At 46.3% G+C, this 19,548-nt stretch overlaps 1 protein-coding gene across 1 annotated transcript in view; it reads right to left on the minus strand.

The window, feature by feature from the left end:
• Window positions 1-8,681: 8,681 nt before the first annotated feature.
• The window catches only part of tsnax (translin-associated factor X), a 53,132-nt gene continuing 42,265 nt past the window's right edge, over window positions 8,682-19,548 (minus strand). Inside the window, exon 6 of the mRNA XM_052024678.1 lies at window positions 8,682-9,914. Within this exon, the coding sequence (XP_051880638.1) occupies window positions 9,528-9,914 (387 nt within the window). The 3' untranslated portion in view covers window positions 8,682-9,527. The remainder of the gene's footprint in view (window positions 9,915-19,548) is intronic.

Here is a 19,548-nt window from a genome sequence, read left to right on the forward strand (position 1 = left end):
AAACGGGGGTTTTGATTTGCCTTTCTAGCAATCCTACAAGCAGTTCTCTTGGAAAGTTTTCTTGATCTTCCAGACCTCCACCGTTCCTGTTAACTGCCATTTCTTAATTACATTACGAACTGAGGAAACGGCTACCTGAAAACGCTTTGCTATCTTCTTACAGCCTTCTCCAGCTTTGTGGGCATCATTTATTTTAATTTTCAGAGTGCTAGGCAGCTGCTTAGAGGAGCCCGTGGTTGCTGATTGTTGGGACAAGGTCAGGGTATTTATAAAGCTTTGAAATTTGCATCACTTGGCCTTTCCTAACCATGACTGTGAACAAGCCATAGCCCCAACAAGCTAATGAAGGTTTGAGACCTTGGTAAAAGTTATCTGAGAGCTCAAATCTCTTGGGGTGCCCAAACTTTTGCATAGTGCTCCTTTCCTTTTTTCACTCTAAAATTGTACAAAACAAAAATAATACACTAATCTTGCTTAAAATGTTGAAAAGAATGTTTCATCTTTAACTTTATGACTTTTGGAGATCAGTTCATCATCTACTCACTTAACTATTCACAGTAACAGAAATTTTGACCAGGGGTGCCCAAATCTTTGCATGCTACTGTATGACCTACTACTGTGGTATCATCTGCAAACTTGTAGATGGAGTTAGAGCAGAATCTGGCCACACAGTCATGAGTGTATAGAGAGTAGAGTAGGGGGCTGAGCCTTGTGGAGCACCAGTGTTGAGAATAATCGTGCTGGAGGTGTTGCTGCCTATCCTCACTGATTGCGGTCTGTTGGTCAGAAAGTCAAGGATCCAGTTGCAGAGGGAGGTGTAGAGTCCCAGGTCTCAGAGTCTGGTGATGAGTTTGCTTGGAATTATAGTATTGAAGGTGGAGCTGTAGTCAATAAACAATAGTCTAGCGTAGGTGTCTTTACTGTCCAGATGCTCCAGAGGTGAGTGTAGGGCCAGGGAGATGGCGTCCACTGTAGACCTGTTTCGGCAGTAGGCGAATTGCAGTGGGTCAAGGTTTTCTGGGAGGCTGGAGTTAATACATGCCATGACCAACCTCTCAGAGCACCTCATGATGGTGGATGTCAGAGCCACTGGTTGGTAGTCATTAAGGCATGTTACCTTGTTTTCTTAGGTAAGGTAACAAAGCTTCCCCAGATTGATTCTGCAATGCAGAAATTGTCCTATGAAAAGAAATTAGATAGATGCTCTCTAATGTTTGAAAGGATGAGAAGTAATTTCATTGAAACAGACACAATTCTTACAGGCCTCTATATTTCCCCTGATTGTGGTGTCTAGACTCAGGAGTCAGAATCAAATAGAGGGTTGGCCATTCAGGTCTGGGATGAGCAGAAATTTCTTCACCAAGGAAAATGAATCTTTTGTTGGCCCTTGTTGATCTTGGAGTGTGCGTCTTTCAAAAGAGTAACTAACACACAAAGGAACCGAATTCTCAAACTTATATGGAGAGTTTATTTAGCAATTTTTTCAATGAAATGATGCAGCCACTGAAGCAAAGTATATTCAGTACACCTTTGTTCTCTTTGATGCACTAGTTTGGTTTTAAAAGTACAAAATTTCAAGTTAAGAAAAACTTAAGCAGGAACATGCCACTCTATTCCTAAAGCCAGTTGTGCCACTTAATAAGATCATGGCTGATCTGAATGTAACCTCAATTGTGCTTTCCCTCTGTGACCTTTCACCTACCCCCCACCATTCCGCTTATCAAGAATCTATCTACTCATGCCTTAAAAATAGTCAAAGAACATCTTTAACCATTCTTTGAGATAAAGGTACAAACATTCATAACCCTTTGAGAGAAAAAAAGCCATTTCCTATTAAATGGGCATGCTCCTATTTTTAAAACAGACCCCTAGTTCTAGATTCTCCCGCAAAAGAAAACATTTTCTCTACATCACCCTATCAAGACCCTTGTGTCTTAAATATTTCAATTAAATCCACTCCCACTCCTCTAAACTCCAGCAGATACAAGCATAGCCTGTTCAATCTTTTCTCATTAAACAATCCACCCTTTCCAATGTATTAGTCAATCTTCATCTTTCCTTAAATAAAACCACCAATATTACGCACTCCAGATGCAGTCTCACCAATGTTTTGTATGAATGAAGTATAACCTCCTTTTGTATTCAATTCCCCTAGCAATAAACAAACACATTCTGTTAGCTTTCCTACTTACTTGCAATAGCTTTGTAGTAGCTCTTTGCAAATCATGCAGTATCTCACACAGATCCCTCTGCAATTCAGACCATTTAGATAGGAAGTTGGACAATTTCACATTTTCCCACATTATACTTCATTTGCCAGATCTTTGCCCACCAGCATATCATCAGCCAATGCAAAGTTGTGTATGGAGAAATGAGACCACATAAAGGGCTTTTTGGAGCAAGAATTTTTAGAACAAAACTACATATAGAGGCTCCGCAGCTTATGAATGATCTGACTTATAGAAATCCAACTTTATGCAAATCCTCCCATACATTTGAGCTAGTAATAATAATGTTTCATGGAATTCATTAATGACTGGATACAGTATATATTCCATTAGTGTTAGGGGGATTATTCAATGAAACTATTATAGCAAGTGGACATAGAGCAATTTATAGTAGCTATAGAAAATGGACGTTTCTGACTTATGGAGAAATCAGCTTACAAACAGTTCTCAGGAATAGAGCCCTTATATAAGATGAGATTTATTTATTACTCACATGTACATCAAAACACACAGTGAAATGCATCTTTGCGTAGAGTGTTCTGGGGGCAGCCCGCAAGTGTTGCCACACTTCCCACTACTTCCTAACCCTTTGGAATGTGGGAGGAAACCGGAGCACCCAGAGGAAACCCACGCACACACGGGGAGAACGTACAAACTCCTCACAGACAGCAGCCGGAATTGAAGCCGGGTCACTGGCGCTGGAATAGCGTTATGCTAACCGCTACACTATCATGCCTACCCGTAAAATATCTTTATGTTAGTCACATGTACATCAATAAACACACAGTAAAATGCATCTTTTGCATAGAGTGTTCTGGGGTAGCCCCCAAGTGGGGCTGACATAGCATGCCCACAACTTCCTAACTCATACGTCTTTTGAAATGTGGGAGGAAACCTGAGCACCCAAAGGAAAGCCATGCAGACATAACCCAATGGCTGTCTGTATTGATAAACATCCTCAAAAAGTTCATATATATAAAGTTGGTATGTGTAATTGTGTTTGCATTTTTGTTGGTTATAATGGCTTTTGTGGTCCTCCTGTGCCACAGACAAGGTCAGGGACCCCAAGGGAGGAGGCAGAGAAGAGCTCTTGTTTGAAGATCTAATCTTCACAATATCACATGACCACCTAACACCTTCATGCTGTGGAGGTCCATTTTTTTCAGATGACATCTGTGCAACAGCATTGGTTAAAAGGTTGCATCTTGGGTGGAGGGCTATTCTCCCCCTTCCGACCATATGTACCCTACTGGCTCTTGTAGAGCAACACCACATAAAAACCACTGGACCATGGTGGAGGCAGCCTTCAGCCTTCTCCAGATGAGACTCTGCTCTCTGCACTAGCCCAGTATACTCCAATCAGCATACCACATTGTGTCCTGCATCCTGCACAACTTTGCAAACAGGAGGGCTCAGATCTTGCCATGCAAGAGGAGCAGCATGAGGATTATCCAAACGAAGAGGACTATTATGAACACCAAGCACCACAAGTTTATATTTATATAAAATGTAAAAAAAAACTGAGGCCCCGGTACCAATCTCCATGGAGCACTATCTGTTACATCTTGCCAACCAGAAAAAGACTATTTATGCCCACTCTGTTTCCTGTTATAAAGCCAATCGACTATCCATTCCTTAGTGTTACTTTCTACAACATGAGCTCTTATTTTCCATGTGGTGTTTTCATGTGCCAGCTCCTCACGTCTTTCTGATCACCTTGAATTTTTCAAAGCGCCCTACCACACTATCTTTTATTAATAGCTTCTAAAAAATTCCCTACCATAGATGTTAAGCTAAGTATCCCATAGGTTCCTGCTTTTCGTCTCCTTCCTGTTTTGAATAATAGTTACATTTGTAGCCGAACGCAGCGCGCAGCAGAAAAGAAAAAGAAACGCAGAGACGTGGAGACTGGAGCACACTTTACTGACTGAAACAAAGCGCGCACGCTCGCAAAAGTACCCGGGGGCCTCTCCGGCAGACGTGACGTGAGGTCCCTGCCGGAAGGCCCACCCCGCGGTTAGTCTACGTCGCGCTCCCACGCATGTGCCCGTGGCCACTGATGGCAGTTTGAGTCCTGCGGGTCCGGGCCACTACACCACCCACCCCAGAATCGCCTACTGGGGGCGTGGGATCCCCAGTCTGTGTGTCCCTCTTGGGTGGCCTGCCCCACCAGCGCAGTGAGGGCACCTTCACCGGCTGCCTGATGTCCAAATGTGCCGGTCTGAGGCGGTCCACTGTGAAGGTCTCCTCGCGGCCACCCACCTCCACGACACACGTAGATCTGTTGTGCCGGATCACCTTGAAGGGTCCTTCGTACGGCCTCTGCAGAGGTGACGTGCATGCCCCTGCGAATGAAAACATACTCACAGTCCCTGAGATCCCTAGGAACAAAAGACGGTGTAGTGCCATGTCTGGAGGTCGGAACCAGTGCCAGGCACCCCACCTTGTCCCGCAGCTTCGTCAGCACTTACGCCGGCGTCCCTGCTGGACCTTGGGCCTCTGGCACGAACCCGCCTCGGACCGTCAGCAGGGTGCCATAAACCAACTCTGCCGAGGAGGTGCCCAGGTCCTCCTTGGGGGCCGTGCGGATGCCCAGTAGAACCCAGGGGAGCTCATCTGTCCAGTTGGTCCCTCTGAGGCGCGCCATCAGGGCTGACTTGAGGTGCCTGTGGAACCGCTTGACCAAGCCGTTGGCCTGTGGGTGGTATGCCGTGGTGTGGTGTAACTGGGTGCCCAGGAGCTGTGCCAGTGCTGTCCACAAACCTGACGTGAACTGTGCCCCTCTGTCGGAGGTGATGTCCGCTGGAAGTCCGAACCTGGCGATCCAGTTTGCGATGAGCGTCCTGGAGCAGGACTCAGTGGACGTGTCCACTAGCAGCATGGCCTCCGGCCATCTGGTGAACCTGTTGACCATGGTGAAGATATACCTGGCGCCCCGGGAGACGGGCAGGGGGCCAACGATGTCCACGTGGATGTGCTGAAACCTGCCGAGCGTCGGTTGGAACTGCTGGAGGGGAGACTTCACATGCCGCTGGACTTTGGCGGTCTGGCAGTGTACGCAGGTCCTGGCCCAGTGTCCGACCTGCTTGCGCAGATTGTGCCAGACGAATTTGTCTGATACCAATTTGATGGACGCCTGGATGGACGGGTGGGCCAGGCCGTGTAGAACACCCGCTGCCTCTGTGCTGCTGGTACCATGGGCCGAGGTCTGCCAGTCGACGTGTCACACAGGAGCTGAACCGCTGTAGGGTCGACGGGGACGTCCTCCAACTGGAGTCCTGAAACGGCGGTGCGATAGGCTGGGATCTCGGTGTCAGCTTGTTGTGCCTGCGCCAGCGCTGTGTAGTCAACCCCTGGGGCTGAGGTGGTCACTGAGTGGATGTGGGGACGAGACAGCATGTTAGCGACCACGTTGTTCTTCCCCACAATGTGGCGGATGTCGGTGGTAAGCTCTGAGATAAATGAGAGGTGCCTCTGCTGCCGAGCCGACCATGGGTCCGATACCTTTGCGAGGGCAAAGGTGAGGGGCTTGTGGTCCATATATGCCGTGAAATCCCTTCCTTCAAGGAAATTCCGGAAGTGCTGGATGATTAGGTAGAGCGCTAGCAACTCCCTGTCGAAAGTGCTGTACTTCACCTCCGGTGGTCGCAGGTGTCGGCTGAAAAAGGCGAGCGGTCGCCACTGGCCCTCGACGAGCTGCTCCAGGACTCCGCCGACTGCTGTGTCAGAAGCATCGACTGTGAGCACCGTGGGTACATCGACTCTCGGGTGTACTAGGTGGGCCGCCTTCACCAACGCCTCTGGTCTGCTCGAAGGTTTCCGTGGACTCCGCGTCCCATTCCACCTCCTTGGCCTTGCCGGCCATCAGACCGAACAAGGGTGTCATGATGCGCGCTGCCGCCGGCACGAACCGATGGTAGAAATTCACCATCCCCACGAACTCTTGCAGGCCCTTGACCGTGCTGGGTTTGGGAAACTGGTGGATGGCCTGGACCTTGTCCGGCAGTGGGGTGGCTCCATGCTGGTTGACCCTGTGGTCCAAGAAGTCGATTTCCGTCAGCCCGAACTGGCACTTCACTGGTTGACTGCCAGTCCGTGGTCGCTCAGGTGCTGGCAGAGCTGGTGCAAATGTGCCACATGCTCTTTGCGTGACTTGCTGGCCACCATGTCGTCGTCTAGGTAGATGAAGACGAAATCCAGGCCTTGCCCAACTGAGTCCATTAGCCTCTGGAAAGTCTGAGCGGCGTTCTTGAGGCCGAAGGGCATCCTTAGGAATTCAAACAGCCTGAAAGGGGTGGTGAGGGCTGTCTTGGGCACATCGTTGGGGTGCACAGGGATCTGATGGTAACCCTGGACCAGGTCGATTTTTGAAAAGATGGTCGCCCCGTGGAGGTTGGCTGTGAAGTCCTGGATGTGAGGCACCGGCTACCTGTCGGCGGTTGTGGTGTCGTTGAGTCTCCTGTAGTCCCCACAGGGCCTCCAACCTCCTGCGGATTTGGGCACCATGTGCAGCAGTGATGCCCAAGGGCTGTCCGAGCGGCAGATGATCCCCATCTCCTCCATTTTCTGGAACTCCTCCTTGGCGAGGCGGAGCTTGTCGGGTGGAAGCCTACGGGCCGGGTCGTGCAGCGGTGGTCCTTGCGTGGGAATGTGGTGCTGTACACCGTGCTTGGGGGCGGTAGTGGAGAACTGTGGGGTGATGATGGAGGGGAAATCTGCCAGCACCCTGGCGAACTCGTCACCCGAGAGTGTGACTGAGTCCAGGTGGAGGGCCGGGAACTGGGCTTTCCCGAGCTGGAAGGTTTGGAAAGTCTCGGCGTGGACCAAACGCCAGCCTTTCAGGTCGACCAGAAGACGGTTGGCCCGTAGGAAAACCGCCCCTAGTAACAGCCACGACACCACTGCTACCGTGAAGGTCCAGGTAAAACAGCTGGGGCCGAAACGCAGCGGGATGGTACGCGAGCGTACGTCCGGATGGTGGTGCCACTTGCGGCGGTGAGATTGGGGCCTGGGGCCACGGTACGGATGTTCATGTTTGAGGGGGGGAAGGACGCTGATCTCGGCCCCGGTGTCCGCCAGGAAATGTCGCCCAGAGTGTCGGTCCCAGAGGAACAGGAGGCTGTCGCGATGGCAAGCCATCGAAGCCACTAGTGACGGCCGGCCCCGGCGTTTCCCAGAAAGGCACATGGTGGACGGCAGCGGCGCACGTTTGACCCCCACCTCTGATGGTAAAAACACCATTGGTCCGAACCCTCATCTTTGTCCCCCGTGGGTCTTGGCGGTTTCGGTTGTGGGGTCTTGGCCTTAGGCTGCGCGATCGTGGTTAGGCAGATGGAAGCCACTCCCCGCTGCTTACTCTGCCACAAGATGTCCGCCCTGGCCACAAGGCTCCGTGGGTTGCTGAAATCTTCACCCGCGAGGAGGAGGCGAATGTCCTCTGGCAGTTGCTCGAGGAACAGCTGCTCGAATAGGAGGCAGGGCTTATGGCCATCCATGAGCGCCAGCATGTCGTCCATCAGCTCGGATGGCTTGCGGTTGCCCAGGCCGTCCATGCGTAGAAGCCGCGCAGCTCGTTCGTGGCGGGAGAGTCCGAAAGTGTGGAGGAGGAGTGCCTTGGTCTTAATGTACCTGTCCTCCGTAGGTGGATGGTGCAGGAAGTCGATGATCCGGACTGCCATGTCCTGGTCGAGCGCGCTGACCACGTAGTAGTACCACGTGGCGTCAGCTGTAATGCCTCGGATACTGAACTGGGCCTCAGCCTGCTCGAACCAAACGTGGAGCTGAGCGGCCCAGAAAGTCGGGAGCTTGAGCGAGACTGCGTTGTGCGAGTCGTTGGGATTCATGTCGCGGGTTCCAGATGCCGTCTGGGAACGTCAGGGTCACCAAATGTAGCCAAATGCAGCGCGCGGCAGAAAAGAAAAAGAAACGCAGAGACGTGGAGACCAGAGCACACTCTACTGACTGAAACAAAGCGCGCGCGCACTCGCAGAAGTACCCAAGGGCCTCTCTGGGGGATGTGATGTGAGGTCCCTGCCGGAAGGCCCGCCCCGTGGTTAGTCTACGTCGCGCTCCCATGCATGTGCCCACCGATGGCGGTTCAAGTTCTGCGGGTCCAGGCTGCTACACATTTGTATTTTCCAATCTAATGAACCAATTAAGAGAATTCTGGAAAATTAAAACAAATGCATTTGCTTTCTCTCTAGCCTCATCTTTTACAACCTATGAAGTCCATCTGGACCTGGAGACCTGTTCGTCTGCAACACCAACAATTTGACATTGATTACATCTGCCCTGAGTTTCTCCCTCCCATTTCCAAGTTCCCCTCCAGTTCCAGCCTTTCTGGTCTATACCATTTTTATGTCTTTTATGTACTGTTTTGAATTTAAAACCATAATATTTTTAGAGATTTATTTAGTTGGAACAATGAAGATTCAAGAGTCTTCTATCTTAGAATTTCAATGGAATTTATTTTTGGGTAAATAAGTACACAAAGTGTGGAAGAACAATTTCCTGCAAAAATATTCTAAATTAAACTGTTATACATTGACATTGACAATTCAAGTTAAATCCATCCTTTATACAGAAAGAAGTTCAAACCCAGAAATATAATTACCTTAGTTTAGTTTTATCTCAAGGGTGCAGTTTGCAGCCATCTGGTCCAAATAATGTAACTGTTTTATCAGCAGATTGGCCCAAACACCAATTATTACAATTTTAATTAGGATATAGAAAGCAAAAAATGCATAGAATACATTCTGTGGGCACAAACAATGGAAGTCCTTTCAGCAGAAATTAACCTTTAGCAGTAGGGTGGAATTTCTAGTTATGAATAAAAATCCACTCCTCAGAAACATAAAAGGCTGTAGCATTTAAAATGAAAGCATTCAATAAGGCAACTAGGTTACAGTGGTGAAACTTTACAAATTGGATAAAATTAGGTTATTAATGAATGATCTATCGAAAGAAACAATACTGTTCTGTCATATTCATAGATACAGAATTTTTTTTACTGAAAATACTTCTACTCGTATTTTAAACATGAGCGGCATGTGACAGTATAAAAATTCTGCTTCAAACATCACATTAAACTTTTGGCTGAAATCTCGAGAAAAAAACTCCCCATTATCCTGTGCACAGATTACAACCAAATATATTTTCAAGAAATACCAACACATTTAATGACAATGGTTGCAATTCATGTGAAACAAATTCATATTACTACATTCATATTATATTAAGCTAAAGAACTAACTTGCATATATCAACAGACCAAAACATTTTCACTTGATATCTCATTAACTACACACCTTCCTCATGTTCAATCATGGATGGTTTTGAGCTCAGAACATCAGCAAGCACATGTTTTGGAACTTCAGAGCCCCTCACAGTCAACATGTAACAGGCATCTTCCACTTTTCCTAGACTTTGTTTTAATGTGTAATGCTTCTTGGAAACTTCATACGGTCCAGTATTGCCTATGTAAGTAAACCCATCATAGATAGCACGTAGAAACTGGCTCACTTCAAAGGGTGTTTCAATATCTCCATTTCCTACACTGGTGATACACAAACGCATCAATTCACCAGTCAAATCTGCAATGCCCAAGAGGTAGTCTGTGGGAGTCACTTGCAGAGAGAGAGGTTGCTGTTCTTGTTTCTGATCTTGTGAACAAGACAAGGTTGAGTCCTAGATGGTAAAAAGCAGAATTAAAAGTGGAAAATATGCACATTAAGTATTACCCATGGACAAAGAAGAAATTTTAAGCAGTTAACAACCAAAAAAATATATCATGACTAAAATCTTTAATGTGTTTGATCTATTGTAAAGTAGCTCTTTGTGTGCATATCTAATATAGAGTAAAATCTTCCAGAACTGATGTCATGGGATTTCCAATCCATTTCCAAGAGGAGAAGTGCTCTTAGACATGGATACTTAAGTAACCGATGCTAGGTCAAATTACTTGTGTGAAGCAAAGAATCATTTTGCAACTGCTCTTTTCTCCAAGCCCTCTGTGCTGCCTCCTCCAATCTTACTTCAAAAGAAAGTCAGGAGTTAGGGACTTCATTGTAACTAAGATAAGGCCATCAGGTAAGATGCTTCAAATCCTTCTGCCCCTTCCATAGTCCATCAAAATAACTCCAAATTAACTCCCCCTTCCCCCCCCCCCCCAAGCTTTAAATGCATCATAGAACAGTACAGCACAGTACAGGCCCTTCAGCCTATGATGTTGTGCTGACCTATATAAACACCTATTCCCTGATCAATCTAACCCTTCCCTCCTACACAGCCCATAACCCTCCATTTTACTTACTTCCATGTTGCCCATTTAAGAGTCTTTTAAATGTCCCTATTGCATCAGCCTCCACCACCATCCCCGGCAGTGCGTTCCAGGCACCCACCACTGTGTGTGTAAAAAACCTACCTCTGACATCTCCCCTAAACTTTCTTCCCCTGACCTTAAACTGATGTCCTCTGGTATTGGCCATTGCTGTCGAGGAAAAGGTGCCGGCTGTCCACTCTATCTATGCCCCTCATAATCTTATACACCTCTATCAAGTCACCTCTCATCCTGCGTTGCTCCGAAGAGAAAAGCCCCAGCTCGCTCAACCTTTCTCTAATCCAGGCAGCATCCTGGTAAATCTCCCCTGCACCCTCTCTAAAGCTTTCACAGCCTTATAATAAGGTGACCAGAAGTGAACACAATACTCCAAGTGTGGTCTAACCAGAGTTTTATTGAGCTGCAACATTACCTGGCGGCTCTTGAACACTTTCTTTTTCAATCTTTTTATTGAATTTCAAATTAATTCAAATTGATGTACATAACATTAATAATTATGCATATGATACAGAGAGATCGGGATAACAATAGTAACAGTTAATATTTATACTCACAAGGAGTAAGATATGTAATCTAGACATCCTGCACTCTTGCTAAGTGTACATGATGGGGAAAAAAATTGAAAAGAAATTATATGAAGAGAAAACCCCCAAATCAAAAAAATATATAACATTAAACAAAAGCAAACCAAAAACTTCAAAGAAAAAAAACTGGACTGATAGTTCTTCGATTAAAAAAAACACATTCATATGTCGTCAGCTCCGTTCCTCTAATATTCAAAGGTTATTGAAGGGGATTTGAAAAAGGTCTGCTCATATCATATGGAAATATTGAATAAATGGACTCCAAACTTCCTCAAATTTAAGCGAAGGATCAACAGTGCCAATCCTAATTTTTTCTAAGTTTAAACATGTTATAGTTTGAGAAAACCATTGAAATGTAGTAGGGGGTATAGGACACTTCCATTTAAATAGAATGGATCTCTTGACCATTAATGTAACAAAAGCAATCACACAACAAGCAGAAGCGGATAAATGGCCAGAATCCATCATTGGTAACCCAAAAATTGCAGTAATAGGATGGGGTTGTAGATCAATATTCAATACAGTTGAAATAATATTAAAAAATGTCTTTCCAATATTTTTCCAAAAGAGGACAGGACCAAAACATGTGTGTCAGGGAAGCCACCTCCGAATTATATCTGTCGCATATAGGGTTTACATGGTGATAAAAACAGGCTAACTTGTCCTTCGACATATGAGTCCTGTGGACCACCTTAAACTGTATCAAAGATTGTCTAGCACACATTGAAGATGTAAGTTCTTGAACTTAATCCCCCGACTAATGACAGCCAGCACACCATATGCCTTCTTAACCACCCTATCAACTTGCATGGCAACTTGGAGGGATCCATGGACTTGGACCCCAAGATCCCCCTGTTCCTCCACACTGCTAAGAATCCTGCCATTAACCTTGTACTCTGCCTTCTATTTCATTCTTCCAAAGTGCATCACTTCACACTTTTCCGGTTTGAACTCCATCTGCCACTTCTCCGCCCAACTCTGCATCCTGTCTATATCCTGTTGTAAACTATGACAACCTTCTACACTATCTACAACACCTCCAAACTTCATGTCATCTGCAAACTTACTGATCCATCCCTCTACTTCCTCATTCAAGTCATTTATAAAAATCACAAAGAACAGGGGTCCCAGAAGAGATCCCTGTGGAACACCACTAGTCACTGACCTCCAGGCAGAAACCTCTCCATCTACTACCACCCTACACCTTCTGTGGGCAAGCTAATTCCGAATCCATGCAGCCAAGTCTCCATGGATCCCATGCCTCATGACTTTCTGGATGAGCCTACCATGGGGAACCTTGTCAAACACCTTACTAAAGTCCATATACATCACATCCACTGCTCTACCTTCATCAATTTGTTTTGTCACCTCCTTGAAATACTCAATTAGGCTTGTGAGGCATGACCTGCCCCTCTCAAAGCCACGCTGACTATCCCTAGTAAGACTATGCTTCTCCAAATGCTCATAAATCCTGTCCCTAAGAATCTTCTCCAATAGCTTGCCCACCATTGACACAAGACTCACTGGTCTATAATTCCCAGGATTATCCCTATTACTTTTCTTGAACAAGGGAACATCATTTGCCATCCTCCAATCCTCTGGTACCACTCCTGTGGCCAGTGAGGACGCAAATATAATCTTCAATGCCCCAGCAATCTCTTCCCTCGCCTCCTGTAGTAACCTGGGGCGTATCCCATCCGGCCCCGTGGACTTACCTATCATGTTTTACAGAAGCTCCAACACTACCTCTTTCTTGACCTCAACATGTTCCAGCACATTAAGCCTGTTCTCCGCTGACCTCACATTCGTCAAAGTCCCTCTCCCTAGTGAACACTGAAGCAAAATATTCACTAAAGACCTCCCCTACCTCCTCCGTCTCCAGGCACGCTTCCCCCTTTATCCCTGAGCGGTCCTACCCTCACTCTAGTCACCCTTCTGTTCTTTACGTATATGTAGAATGCATTGGGGTTTTCCTTCATTCTACTCGCCAAGGCCTTCTCATGTCCCCTTCTAGCTCTCCCACGTCCCTTCTTAAGCTCCTTCCTGGCTACCTTATAATTCTCAAGAGCCATGTCTGATTTTTGATTCCTTCTTCCTCTTGACTAAATGCTTCACCTCTCTTTTCAACCATGGTTCCTTCACCCTGCCATCCCTTCCCTGTCTCAGTGGGACAAACGTATCCAGAACCCCATGCAAGTGTTCCCTAAACAGCCTCCACATTTCTTCTGTTCATTTCCCTGAGAGCATCTGCTCCCAATTTATGATCCCAAGTTCCTGCCTGATACTGTCGTAATTAGCCCTCCCCCAATTAAAAATGTTTCCATATCGTCTGCTCCTATCCCTGTCCATAGCTATGCCAAAGGTCAGGGAACTCTGGTCACTATCTCTGAGATGCTCGCCCACCGAGAGGTCTGTCACCTGACCAGGTTGCCTAGTACTTACTAGATCCAGTATGGTGTCTCCTCTAGTCGACCTGTCCACATTCTGTGTCAGGAATCCTTCCTGGACACACCTAACAAATTCTGCCCCATCTAAACCTTTTGCACTAAGGAGGTGCCAATCAACATTAGGGAAGTTGAAATCTCCCTTGACAACAACCCTGTTATTTTTGCATCTTTCCAAAATCTGCCTACTTATCTACTCCTCGGTGTCCTGGTGGCTATTGGGGGGCCTATAGAATACTCCCAATGGAGTGATTGCTCCCCTCCTGTTTCTGACTTCTACCCACACTGACTCAGTAGATGATCCCTCCATGACATCCTGCCTTTCTGCAGATGTGATATTATCCCTGATTAGCAATGCCATTCCCCCAGTGTTTTTATTCCCTCCCTATCCCTTTTCAAACATCTAAACCCCGGAACATCCAGCAGCCATTCCTGCCCTTGTAATTCCACGTACTGATCCACGCTCTAAGTTCATCACCCTTATTCTTAATGCTTCTCACATCAAAGTAAACACATTTCAACCCATCCAACTGACTGTATTTATGCCCTATCCATCGCCTATCCTTCCTCATAGTCTCTCTACACATTGCATCTACCTTTACATCAACTGCTCCATCATCTGACCTCACACTCTGGTTCCCATCCCCCTGCCAACCTAGTTTAAACCCTCCCCAAAAGCTCTAGCAAACCTGCCCACAAGGACATTGGTCCCTCTCGAGTTCAAGTGTAACCTGAACCTTTTCTACAGGTCATACCTTCTGCAGAAGAGATCCCAGTGATCTACAAATCCGAAACCCTGCCCCTTGCACCAACTCCAGCCACACATACATCTGCCATATCTTTCTATTCCTACCCTCACCAGCATGTGGCACAGGCAGCAATCCAGAGATTACCACCCCTGGAGGTCCTACTTTCTAGCTTCCTTCCTAACTCCCTATATTCCCTCTTCATGACCTCATCCTTTTTCCTATCTATATCATTGGTACCAGTGTGGAGCACAACTTCTGGCTGATCACCCTGCCCCTTAAGAATGCTGTGGACTCGATCCAAGATGTCTCTGACCCTGGCACCTGGGAGGCAACATACCACCTGGGAGTCTTGTTCTCGTCCACAGAATCTCCTATCTGTTCCCCTAACCAGTAAATCCCCTATCACTACTGCACTCCTCTTCTCCCCCTTTCCCTTCTGAGCCACAGGGTCAGATTCAGTGCCAGAGACCTGGCCGACGTGGCTTTCCCCTGGTAGGTCGACCCTCCCAACAGTATCCAAAATGATGTTATTGAGGGGAATGGCCACAAGGGTACCCTGCACTGACTGCCTATTCCCTTCCCTCTCCTGATGGTCACCCAGCTACTTGCATCCTGCAACCTAGGTGTAACTGCCTCCCTGTAACTCCTGTCTATCATCTCCTCAGTTTCCTGAATGATCCGGAGTTCATCCAGCTCCAGTTCCCTAACACGGTCTGTAAGGAGCTGCAGCTGGGTGTACTTTTCGCAGGTGTAGTCATCGGGGACACTGGAGGACTCCCTGACTTCCCACATCCTGCAAGAGGAGCAAACTAGTACCCTGAATGCCATTCCCACTGGGCAATAATGAAGAAAGAAAGAGACCTTACCAGACCCTCACCTTAGCCTCCACTCACTTACTCTGCCTTTTCATGCCGAAGCCTCTTGAGCCAAAGCCTGGAGGTCCCACTCTTACACTGAGCCACCCCTACAATGGCCACTCTGCTTGAGCTTACTTTCTCGATTGGCTGCTGCTGCCCAATTAGCTGAGCAACGAGATTTGCTCTACAAACCGCTTCCCACTCTCACTCCTGTAAAATGAAACTTAACAGCAACGAGATTTGCTCTACAAACCGCTTCCCACTCTCACTCCTGTAAAATGAAACTTAACAGCAACGAGATTTGCTCTACAAACTGCTGCCCACGCTCACTCCTGTAAAATGAAACTTAACAGCAACGAGATTTGCTCTACAAACCGCTCCCTGCTCTCGTTCCTGTAAAATGACTTTCACCTCCTGCTCCCTTTGACTATATTTCCACTTTACTGCTGATTCTCCAGCTTCACTTCTGGGCCTCCAGATTAGCCGAGAGAGGAAAAAGTTCTCTCTCCTTGGGTACATTTCCCAACTTCTTAAAATTTGCCATCATCACCCTTCCTGTCAGAAAACCAAATTTTAATTCCTCTGTTACTGCGAACTGTTGCCCTGCCTGCAACTTCCCTTTCCTTAGTCCTTGAAAATGTAGTTGCATTCCAGATCTGTTCCCATATTTCCCATAATTCTATTTTAAGCTCTGCATCATCACAGTACAAAATAGCCGTTAGCATAACAACATCTGAGGCAAATGAGACTGTGGTAATTTATCCCTCTTCAATCTTAACCCGTCTCCAACCTTTGATACAACTCAACATTAAGTCTCATCCTTGTTTTCAAATGCCTCCACATCCACTCCACTTGCCCTCTAATCTTTACTCTGACCAACCAAACCCCTTTCACTGTTACAACCTTCCAAGTTCTGTTCTCCTCCAATTCCAACCTCCTGGGCATCCTCAACTTACATTGTTTCACTATTAGAAGCTTTTATAAGCACAACTGGCTTGTTAGCACCATGACTGACTGAGCTGGCTGAGCAAACCAGCATGAGAGATAAGCCTATTCATCCCTCACTATTGCAAATGCACCTACCCATGACAAGCTCAGTGAATATGACCACCTATCTTCAGACCAAAAACACCCTCAATAGTATGGTACTAATACTGTGCTATGTGGGAAAGACTTAGATTTGGCATCTTAAAAATGGACTGCCCAAAACAACAACAGAAATATACAATAACGCAATCCTTCATGGCCTGGCATATCTCTCAAGATGTAACTGCGCTGGAAGAGCGCACAGATTTAGGAGGATGTTGCCAGGTCAGGAAAGCAGCAATTATATGGAAAGACTGGAAAAGCCGAAGTCATTTTCTTTAGAACAGAAGTGGCTGCAGGGAGACTTAACTGAGCTGCATAGAATTATGAGAGTCCTAAATAATAAGTAGAAGGGACCCATTTTTCTTGCAGAAGGGTAAAAAAAAAATAAGGGACTCAAACTCAAACAAAAAAAAGGGACTCTATGGGTCTCTAAGGTAGGACACGTTCAGCACAGCTTTGTGGGCCAAAGGGCCTGAATTGTGCTGTGGGTTTTCTATGTTTCTATGTTTTTTTAAACTTAAAGTAATTAGTGGAAAGATGAAATGGAGAGATGGGCAATGATGCTTTCACTCAGAGGCTGATGGGGACTAAAAATCACTGCTGAAAGGATAACAGTGACAGAAACTCCCATCACATTTGAAAATGTTTATTATTGTCACTTGAACCGAGGTACAGTGAAAAACTTGTCTTGCATACCGTTCGTACAGATCAATTCATTACACAGTGCATTGAGATAGTACAGGGTAAATACCAACTTTTATCGATGCACCATAGAAAGCAGCCTATTTGGATGCATCATGGCTTGGTAATGGCAACTGCTCTGCCCAGGACCGCAAAAAACTGCAGAGAGTTGTGGACACAGCCCAGCGCATCACAGACACCAGCCTCCCCTCCTTGGACTCTGACTTTACCTCTCACTGTCTTGGTGAAGCAGCCAGCATAATCAAAGACCCCACCCACCTGGGACATCCTCTCTGCTATCCTCTTCCATCGGGTAGAAGATACAGGAGCCTGAGGGCACATACCACCAGACTTAAGGACAGCTTCTACCCCACTGTGATAAGACTATTGAATGGTTCCCTTATACAATGAGATGGGCTATGACCTCACTATCTACCTTGTTGTGACCTTGCACCTTATTGCACTGCACTTTCTCTGTAGCTGTGACACTTTACTCTGTACTGTAATTGTTTTTAGCTGTACTACATCAATGCACTAATCTAATGTAACTTCACTGTGTAATGAATTGATATGTATGATCGGTATGCAAGACAAGTTTTTCACTGTACCTCGGTACAAGTGACAATAATAAACCAATACCAATAACAGGATACAGAATAAAGTGTCACAGCTACAGGGAAGTCCATTGCAGGTACACAATAAGATGCAAGGTCATAACAAGGTAAATTGTGAGGTCAAGAGTCCATCTCATATGAAGGGAACCATTCAATAGTCTTATCACAGTGGGGTAGAATCTGTCCTTGAGTCTGGTGGTATGTGCCCTCAGGCTCCTGTATCTTCTGCATGATGGGAGAGGAGAGAAGAGAGAATGACCCGGGTAGGTGGGGTCTTTGATTTTGCTGGCTGCTTCACCAAGTATAGACAGAGTCCATGGAGGGGGGCTGGTTTCCATGATGCGCTGAGCCGTGTCCACAACTCTCTGCAGTTTCTTGCGGTCCTGGGCAGAGCAGTTGTTGTATGAACTTGCACTTGGATATGAACTTGAAGAGCAAAGATCTACAGACCTCAGGACCTAGTCCTGGAAGGTAGGGTTGGGCTGATAGCTCTGTTTTAAACTGACAGATGCACAGGTTAAATTACCCCTTTCTGTGTCATAATTTTCTATGATTCTACCATTGCTTCCAAGTGAAGGGATCAATCCTGGTTCACTGAGTGCAAACGTGCATAACAAGAAAAGCACTTGACAAACCTAGAAATGAATTGCCTACTAGTAAAGTTACAACTCAGTACTGCATGCCTGCTGCACAGCAAAACAGCATGCAACAGCTACACAATCTATTGCTACACAATCTCACGCTACACAATCTCACATCCAAAAGATCAGATCAATAGTCTTAAGAACATAAATAGATGTTTCGACCATTTGACCCCTCAAGCCTGCTTGACCATTCAACATCATGGCTAACATCTTAGCTTTATGCCACTTTCCCATGAAAATCTCATATTCCTCAATTCCCTTACTATATAAAAATCAATCTCTGTACTGACTATGCTTAGTGACTGAGACTCTACAGCCCACAAGGGTGGAGAATTCTGAAGGTTCACTACCCCCAGGGCAAAGATTTCTTCTCAGTTCTGTCCTGAGTGGTGAACCTTCTAATCTGAGACTATGGTTTGATTCTAGCCACACTATCATCGCTGTATCTAGCTCTGCCATGCTAATGGAACAAGGTGGCCCCAAGAATATCCCCATCCTCAACCGGGTTCAGCAAGTAAATGTTGCAGGTTGATCATCCCAACCCCAGGACATCATTGAGACAGCTCTTCGTGACCTGGGCCCATTTTCAGCCTCTTGATCAATGACCTTCCTTCCAACACATCAGAAGTAGGGATGTTTGTTGATGATTGGACAAGGTTCAATCCATTTGCATCTCCTCACCTATGCAACAGTCCAGGTTTGACTGCTGCAAGACTGAGGCAACATGCTGGCATGTGCTGAAAAGTGACAGAACAGTCACACCATTAAAGTGCGAGGCAACATCCATTTCCAACATGAGAGAGCTTAGCCACCTGCCCTTGAGATTCAATGAGCCAGCACCATCAACATCATAGGAGGTGACCACTGACCTGAAACTCAACAGGACCAGCCACTGTGGCTACAAGAGAAGGTCAATAGGTGGGTATCCAGTAACAAGTAACTCACCTTTAACACCCCAAAGCCTTTCCACTATTTGCCAGAAGCATGATGGAATACTTTCCACTTGCCTAAATAAACTTCACTGGCACCACCCCAAACTTTTATTCACTCTGTTACTGTTGCATTGTGCCTACTACAGTATATGCGGTCTTCAAAATGCACTGTGGTTACTCCCCTAGGTTACTCTACCAGCACCTCCCAAACTCCTGACCACCAAGGAGAACAAGAGTAGTGGGTGCACAGGACCACCATCATGGCACATACCATTCTGACTTGGAAATACATTGCCAGTGTTTAATCATCACCAGGTTTAAATTATTTATCTCCATACCCAACAGCTTTGTGCGAGTACCTTTGCCAGAAAGACTACAGTGGTTTAAG

Source organism: Pristis pectinata, chromosome 10 (genome assembly GCF_009764475.1).
Source record: "Pristis pectinata isolate sPriPec2 chromosome 10, sPriPec2.1.pri, whole genome shotgun sequence".
NCBI classification, from domain to species: domain Eukaryota; kingdom Metazoa; phylum Chordata; class Chondrichthyes; order Rhinopristiformes; family Pristidae; genus Pristis; species Pristis pectinata.